Raw genomic sequence first — 8769 nt, forward strand, 5'->3', positions numbered from 1 at the left:
TAAATGAAACAAAAACAGGACAAAATAAAAGAGACGAAATATAAAAACGGAAAAAATAATAAATCAGCTGTTTCCGGTGTTTACACTAAAAACAAACAAACAAACAAACAAACAAAAACGCGGTCACAGAGAAGCCTGGAGATACGAGCTTTCTGTCCACCAGAACTAACAAAAAAATAAAATAAAACAAATACACATTTTATTTTAATCGTTTATTTTATGTATCTATTTATTTGATTGTACTTTTTCAGTGAGTCTTGAAGGATCACAGCGAGTGACGGACGAGTTTTCGAGTCACTCGTGCTCTTTGTTTTTGCTGAAATTGACGATTATTGGAAACAATTTTCTCGATTAAATGAAATCAAAGAGACAAAATTAAAACCAGTAAAAATCAGATCGTTCTTCTCAATGTTTTTATTGAAAATGTTCTTTTGTCCTCAGCTTATCGAAGATAAATGAATTTACTGATACTTGATCGATCAGTTCTGATTATTCTGCTGTTATCAGCTGACTGCTGCATGTGATTGATTAGTCATAAGTGATCAGTAATTTTGTTCTCCTGATAAATAAATTAGTTCTCTGAGCGAGATACGTGGTTTTCACAGGGCAGCAGAGACATTTATTGATCGGTTATCAGCTGATTCCAACATCGGTCTGTTTGTTTTGTAATCAGTAACGTAAATGGTCGATAAATGAAACACGTCTGAATCGATCAACAATCAATAACCCGCTCAGCCTGCAGCGTTCCATGTTTTTATTTGAAAATGACAGAATAAGTTAAAACATGCATCAAAACCAACGAAGGACAAACTCACGACGAGGACGCGACAGAAGGAGAAGAAGAAGACCTCCCACTTCATTCATGCACATGGTAATAATCAATAATTAATAATTGTGATGGGTTAAATACACAGACAGGAAGTGATGTTGCTTCTACACACAGAGTCACCGATCAGATCATCGATCGACTGATGGGAGGATGAACCCAACGCTCGATCCGTTGTTGATTATTGAGTCTCTCTGCTTCCTGTTTATGTGTCAGAGGTCATGTGAAGTCATGCTCTGCTGCAGGTGCCGTCAAGTGGTTAAACTCGCGAGCAGGAAGTGACCGGCACACCTCAGCGACAGAACGCCACGCCCTTCATCCCAGGCTGTGATGTTACAACTGCTCTCCTCACAGTCTGGCATGGAGGGCACCGTTGGCAGACTTCCTGCGGCCTCGTGTCTCCGGTCACGTCGGGGGGAGCGCTAAAACACAGGTCAGGCCAAGAAAGAGCTACAGAGCATGCTCAGAAGCAGGAAGTGCTCCAACACTCCACGCTCCTATTTTGAAGCTTCTTGCAATGAACTAATTTTTAAAGTTTAACTCCAGTTTGAAACTAAGTGACAGACGATGAACTGGCAATGAATTCAAATTTAATAAAGGTTATTCCACCCCAAACACACCTTTAAATAACAATAATGATGAGTTATGATGTAATTCAGGTTTATGTGGTTAGTTTGTGATTGGATAAAATGGATCAGGTGCTTTTCTGCCAGTCACGTGACTCAGGTGCTTTAACCCTGTGAGAAGAAGTTTACTGTCATTAACGATTCTTTTTTGTCTCGATTTTTTTCATTCAGCTCGAACTCGTTTGATTTTATAACTGAAAATCATAACCGGTTTGAGTTACACTGAATACTAACAGTAATCAGAGTAAAAATACTCTCTAATTATTGATATATATCATTGGGTTTGTTTCTTGTTTCTGTCGAGCTTGTTTTAAAGTGCTGCTGTTGTTTGGTTTTTAAAATAGTTCCTCAAACGTAAAAAGAAAAGCAGCAAATATTTTTCAGTGAAAAACATAAATCATCAAATCACTGATCGATCGTCTCAGCTGCGCGTCTATAAATTGTTAGATCAATAAAAAAAAAGTTCCAGTGACAAACTGCAGCAGCATATAAACGTCTGAAGTTTGTCAAGTAAAAGTACTCAGAATGAAGTTACTTGAGTAAAAGTACTGAAACCCTGAAAGCAGCTTCAGCCTCACCTGTGTGTGAATGCTGAGTGAACGTCATGTGGGTTTTGTGTGAATGCTGAGTGTTGTGTCAATGTTGTGTGACCCTCAATCTGGTTCTGCGATCTCGAAGTTTCAGCTTCACAGGAAGTCAAATGAACTTGTTTGCATTCGATTTGAAAATCAGACATGTCCTCGTGCTGTTCCTGCTCCGTGACCCTGTTAAGATGAATGCTTCTTTTAAAACAGAAGCTGCTGTATCAGGACATTTATTTATCTTTATAAACTTTTAATGACTACAAATATTTTAATTTTCTCTGTTAGTAACAGCTACGTCAGAGTACTTTAACTTCAATATTCTGAACACTTTTCCTGACTGAGTGCTTCCTCCAGCCCAAACGGCGGCGAGGAACGTGTGGTGAGAATGGCAGAGCGGGACTGTTTTTGGGGTGAAATGATCCTTTAAATGAAAAGCCTTTCATCTGAGCGGCAGGTTCTCAGGCTAGGCCGCGCGACCCTGCCAGAGGTCAGCAGAGGAGGAGACAAGGTCGTGGGAGAAATAAATCCTGATCAGAAAGACGAGTCCTGATCATCAATGTGTTTGTAAATATCTGCAGTGTGACCTTTGACCTTGCTCTAAGCAGGACGCCAAACCACTGTGGCTCAACCTGCGGCTCGTGGCCCTCTGAGGGACACCAACAGTTTCACAGATGCCTGAGCCGAAAGAGCCATGCTCGGTCACACTTGAGGGTGAAAGGTCAATGTTAATGTGTGCTGCTGGACAGGATCTCAGAGACAGCAGAGAGTTCTGACCGAGTCCTTAAAGAACCGAGTCTCTGACCTGGATCAGAGAAACCTAAAGGTCTTCACACTTTAAACTTACAGAACTGTTTGGTGTTTTATAAGTTAGCTAATGCAGCTTTATCTGCAACAGCCACTGATTCAAACCACACGTCTGTGTGTTAAATTCACTGATATTTGAATGGAGTTTGGTCACAACTCATGCTACATGCAGACTAATGTTAAACTAGCCGCAGTACCCACACTAACTGCGGATATTCATGCTTACATACAGAGCTTGTCTCGGATTTGCCTACATGAAAACTAACATTAAATTACTTAAAACTTGAATGAAGTTTGGTATGGCTTTGCCTACATGCAGACTGACATTGCTGAAGGGAGTCTGGTTACACCGGTGGGAACTGAGTATTGAACGGGTCCGATGACACTGGTTTTGCAGTACTGGGTTTCTCTGTGTCCCCAACCAAAGCAGGATCAGACTCAGAACCAGGACTCCCAGGCTCCACCTCCTAGCAGAACCCTGCGGTTTACCTTCCAGGGTTCTTCAGGTGGATCACAATCTGGACTCTGGTTCAAGTCTGACCCGGTTGTTGTTTTTGTACCTCAGATCATTTGTGACTCGTGTGTAAAAGCAGCTCACAGACCTGGGGTCAGTCTCATCATGTCTGTTGGCGTCCCGGTTCGGTCACAGTGCAGGAGTTCAGAAGTCCGTCTCAGTCCAACAGGATGTCTATGACAGCTGCATGCAGAGAGTCCAGCAGGAGGTGCAGCAGCTACTATGAGGTGTTGAGGAGTGGTCTGGGGTAGACCCCTTGGTAGTAGGAAGCCTCCAGCGGCTCCATGGTCCTCCCCCCAAGGCCGGACCCCACCCCGGTGTTGTAGGAGGAATACTGCAGGGCCTCGTAGGCCTTCAGGTCCAGTTTGTGCTGCTGCTCCGAGGACGACATCAGGTTGTTGATGGAGAACGGGTGGTTGAAGGAGTAGTGCGGGTCTCCTTTGATATGGAGCTGCGACTCGTGAGCCATGGAGTGGGGGGGCAGTGACAGGGAGGAAAGGAGCTGGGCACTGGACACCTTCAGGTCGGATGGCCCGCCCACGCCTCCCCGCAGGTCCAGCCCGGGGGGCGAAGCAGCCTGGCTGGAGGAGGGCAGCGAGGAGTCTAGGAGTCCCGGAGTTTTGAGAGCATCCCCTGCGGGAGACGCAGCCCCGCCTCCGCTGCTGCCCACCTGCTCTTTCCTGCCGTCTGACTTGGTCGACATCTTCTTCTCGCACTTGAACCTCTTCTGGCGACGTAGGTAGCAGCCGTTCTCAAACATGTTCCCGGAGTCCGGGTGCAGGGTCCAGTACGAGCCCTTCCCCGGTTTGTCCGGCGAGCGCGACACCTTCACGAAGCAGTCGTTGAAGGACAGCGAGTGGCGGATGGAGTTCTGCCAACGCTGCTGGTTCTGTCGGTAGTATGGGAACAGGTCCATGATCCACTGGTAGATTTCGCTTAGCGTCAGCATCTTACTGGGCGCCTGCTGGATCGCCATGGTGATGAGGGAGATGTAGGAGTATGGCGGCTTGGCGTGTGGGTAACTCCGTCTGAACGCTTTGTTGTCCCGGGCTCGGTTTAGTCCGCCTCCGCCATACGCCATGCCGGGACTCATGCTGGGGCTCATGGGGCCGTATGGGTTTAGGCCCATCGAGGCCTGCTGGGCCGACACCGAACCCATCCCGGATGGGCTCAAGGCCCCACCCATCGATGCCACTCCCCCACCCAGCCCCGTCATGGCCGCCGGAGCAGAGCTCGCCATTGCTCCTACGGGGGCAGGGCTGAGACCAGTGCTGCTATAGGACATGTTGAAGGAACCTGACGTGGTCCCAGTGCTCGACATGTAGCCGGACATGGAGCCCATCCCCAGACCAGAACCCATCCCAGCGCTGGCCATTGGGGAGTACACCTGCAGAGAGAGACCAGAACCAGTCAGAACCAGGACCAAGACGCTGACCAATCGGACTAAGTACAGAAAAGTTTGAAACCAGAACCAGGTCTAAGACCCAGTTTGTTCTGTTGGACTGTCCTTTTGCAGTGCCCCCTGCTGGTTGTTTGCCTGTAAAAATGTGAAACTTGATTAAGTCTCCTCAGATTTTATTCCAGAATCATGTGGACAGTCAGGTCTGCAGAGGATGGTTAAGCCTGGTCCAGAGATCTTAGCCCAGGACCGGAGGAGGAGGAAGACCGGGTCGCCGATCAAAGGAAAAGTCAGCGGCGCGATGCCCAGCTCCTCCAATCCTGAAGTGTATGTGTGTGAGCGCTCGGTAAGAAATAAAGAGCAGTCCATTAATGATACATGCCTGGGAACCTGGTTTAAAAAACATTTAAATAACGTTTTCTGTGTATTTGATGAACAGTTTGAAGTGACAGGACCTGATTTTCATTCTTAAAGCGTCCTATTATTGATAACAATGATAATACTTTACTTGTATGTAGCGTCCGAGTTTCTCCTCCACATTCACATTTTAAAAGTTTTAATTAGCTGAACAGAACAAATTAAATTAAATTAAATTTTTTTAATTTGCAGTTTATTTTGAGATTATTAAACTTTATTGTTTCTCACTGAGGCTCGGTCAGCAGCGGCCTCCTACTCTTTGTTCCAACTTCAGTTTGATTTTCATTTTCAGATTTTTTTTATTAAACGGGTTTAAAATAAATAAATAAAAATAAAAAATAAAACCACAGCTTCGTTTTTCCCATTAAATAAAATGATTGATTATCAGTTTATTATCGGAAGATTTTCATCCTCATTCAGAATCTAATTTAAAATATTCATGTTTTTTTTTTGTTCTGGTTTATTTTGATTGTTTTTCTTGACGGAGTAACGATTAAATAAAGTTAAAATAAATCAGAGTTTATTTAAACTTTCACGTCGTGAAGGTGAAATAAACGCAGTTTGTTTAGATTTCACTGAAACATAAAAAACGTTACTGCTGTCTGTGATTATTATTGTTTATATTTCTTTAATATAATTGTGACTTTCTGCGGTGAAACAGAACTGAGATAATTAAAAATGAAACGTATGAAATGAATCAATGATTAAATAAAAGTTTTCACATCAGAGAGATTAACAAATAGTTTCTGTTACAATCCTTGGAAAATTAACTCGGGTTTATCCGGTAATAGCGGCTCTTCTTCTTCTTCTTCTTCTTCTTCTTATTATTATTATTATTATTATTATTATTTCCGATAATCAGTGATCAATACCCGCAGCGAAGGAGCGGATTCGTGTCTGCGCCAGAGTCAGTTTGAAAAAGACCCGATTTTAGAGTCTCAGCTTCTTTGTTCTGATTTTCTCTGAAACTCTGAAACTTTTTTTTTAAATCTTTGTTATTTTAATTTGAATAAAATCGCCGCAGATTTTTTTCTGTTATATTAAGTGTATTTATTTAATATTAAATATTATAGAGTTAATATAAGATATATTATCCGGAACCAAACGCTCTGATTTTGCTGCTCGTGTTTGAAGAAAGATTTAAAGCTGATTAAACAGATTTTTTTAAATCTCTCGCTTTCTCTCTGATAAAGTTCATTTTTACGTGCTTTGGATTTTCTGATAAATAAAAGATAAATAAAAAAACACAGTTTTAAAACCAAACCGGAACCCGAACTTTAACCGGAGAACTTTCGCGCAGTTTTCCCGTTAAACGCTTTAATCCGGCCGGGCTCTTATCCCGGCTCTTGGCCCGGGTCTAACGCCGTGGGCGCGGCGGTGACCGACCTCCTCGTTGTAGTATCCGCTCCAGTCCGGAGCTTCGTGGCCTTCCATCTTCACCGTGCCCAGCATGTCGGGAGCCCGCGGCCGGATCGCGGATCCTGCAGGTCCCGCTCCGGGTCTCCTGGCCTCCCGGTCCTGTTCCCGTCTGAGTGTCTGCGCGCTGCTCCAGGTGGAAGCGTGCCGTGCCGAGCCGAGAGTTAGTGAGGAGGAGGAGGAGGTGATGGTGACCTGCGGACTGATGTGAGCCTCCTCCTCCTCCCCGTGCAGGTCCGGCCCTCCGCTGCTCCCCCCCCCCCCCCCTCCTCCTCCTCCTCCAGTCATTCCTCCACTCAGCCTCCACCTGCGACTTCACCGAACCGGAGCCGGGCCCGTTTCTTTATAAACTTTTGAAAATGTTTGATTTTTGTTTTTATTTAAACTCCCCATATAATAAAAACTAAATCTTATATTTTTTTAACATTTTAAAAATATTTCAATAGACAAACATAAAAGTGCACGTGCCGCCGCCGCGCATACAAAGGTCCGTCTAAAAAGGATTTTTCGCTCCATTTCTGCTGAAGACTGATATTAAATCACGTGTGCAGGATTATTTCAAAACGTCATGAAATAATCCTGCACACGCGGATTAAGGTGAAAGATTCATTATTTCTCATTATCCTCAAAACACAGTTCGAGTTTTACGTAATGCCGTCTCAAGCTTTCACACTTCTGTACAAACGTCCCTTTAAAAACAGTTTTTAGTCTCACATTGAACACCTCGTTAAAGAGTTCACATTGTGTTTAAATAAAAGAGGCATCGTCCTTCACAATAAGAGTTTCAATTATAGTCAAACCCTAAAAAATAAGCACGAGCTTTTAATGTGAAAAACCATAGGAGCTGATTGGGTTTCTTGAAGGCAGGCTTGCTGTTTAAAGTTTAATAAGCACAAATCATCTTTAACGTGTTTGAAATGCAGGAAACACATCAGCGTTAAACAGCTGGTTTGTGGCTTCATGAAGCTCCAGATGTTTCAGCGCTGATGGTCTGACTGCACTCAGGTCAGTGAATGAGACCTGCACACGCACAGAGGCAGACCCACAGCAAAGCCCTAAAAAGGACTCCTCCTCCATACAAAAGAGACCCGACAGCCACAAAGAAACATATTCAGGGTGATTATTATTATTATTATTATTATACTGGCTGGTCCCAGATCAGCCTCTGCTCCAGCTGACGGTCCGGTATGGAGCTTTAATGAGCGAGCGCAGCGGCAGATTATCGGACTGGATTAAGAGGACGAGCTGCTGGATTTAAGGACACTTACACCAAACACTGAGCAGAGACACACGGGGGAGGCCCGGGAGGACACCTCCTCACTGAGGTGCAGCTAAGGTGAGGATGGAAGTCCAGGTAAGACCCTCAGACCTGTGCAGCACCTGTTTGTATGGAAGAGCCAGATTTTGTGATGCTTTCAGAGCCACTAAGCACAGATGAAACGTTCCAGAGGTGAAAGCACGCCTTTAACTTCTGATAGAAACTGCACCCAGATGTTACCCCACTGCAGGGGTCAGGGGTCACAGTCTGCAGGTAAACCTGACTTCAGGTGTGATAATCAGGACAGGTGAGAGCGGGTCTCCTTTTACCTGCATTTAGAGACCAGATCATCTTCGTGTGTGCGTCCCTCAGGGTCAGAGCAAGTTCATGCAGTAGCAGACTGGGTCATGTGACTCACGCAGTACCTGCTCCTCCTCCTACCTGCCGGCGTGGCTGTGTGAACTGTGAACACACCTGTGTGACATGAGGTATGAATATTTCATGCAGAGAATTTTCAGCCTCTGATGTCACGCTGCACCTTTCGCTCCTGTTTCCAGTTTTTTATTCACTCCTGCCTTGTATTTCACATGGCGCCGATGACAGCGTGGAGGCCGGCGCCGAGGAGGCTTCGTTGTGACTCACGAGGCTGTAAATCTCACTAAAAGCTCCTCACTGACTCACCTGTCACCTGCACGCCTACGCACAGACACAGCGGCTCCAGGAGCGGCGGAGCCAAAGACCCGGACCTCACCGCTTTGTGGGACCCACTGAGGAGGACGAGGGTCTCCAGCTTCATCTTCATATCAGGCTAACACCAAACATCCACCAATCAGAAGGCTGCTGTAGACCACACACATTAACAGTAAGTCTGTGTGTTACTGTGTGTATGTGTGTGTGTGTTTATTACTGTGTGTGTCTTACTGTG

At 45.0% G+C, this 8769-nt stretch overlaps 1 protein-coding gene across 1 annotated transcript; it reads right to left on the bottom strand.

The window, feature by feature from the left end:
* Nucleotides 1–248: 248 nt before the first annotated feature.
* Nucleotides 249–6796, bottom strand: foxa1 (forkhead box A1). Its single transcript, XM_085441861.1, has 2 exons — nt 6557–6796; nt 249–4741 (listed from the first exon to the last, which is right to left on the bottom strand). The coding sequence occupies exons 1-2, from the start codon at nt 6620–6622 to the stop codon at nt 3575–3577; spliced, it is 1233 nt and encodes a 410-aa protein (XP_085297987.1). The 5' UTR covers nt 6623–6796; the 3' UTR covers nt 249–3574.
* Nucleotides 6797–8769: the final 1973 nt, after the last annotated feature.

This window comes from Copadichromis virginalis, linkage group LG19 (assembly GCF_057382275.1).
Source record: "Copadichromis virginalis isolate Kocher_CV1m ecotype Utaka linkage group LG19, C_Virginalis_male_GT1.1, whole genome shotgun sequence".
Classification (NCBI taxonomy): domain Eukaryota; kingdom Metazoa; phylum Chordata; class Actinopteri; order Cichliformes; family Cichlidae; genus Copadichromis; species Copadichromis virginalis.

Bases quoted from the DNA above. Each gene is read 5' to 3' on its own strand.
- foxa1 (XM_085441861.1), bottom strand. From the start codon at position 6,622: ATGCTGGGCACGGTGAAGATGGAAGGCCACGAAGCTCCGGACTGGAGC. The intron at 4,742-6,556 runs GTCGGTCACCGC...CTCTCTCTGCAG, and splicing joins GCGGATACTACAACGAGGAG to GTGTACTCCCCAATGGCCAG.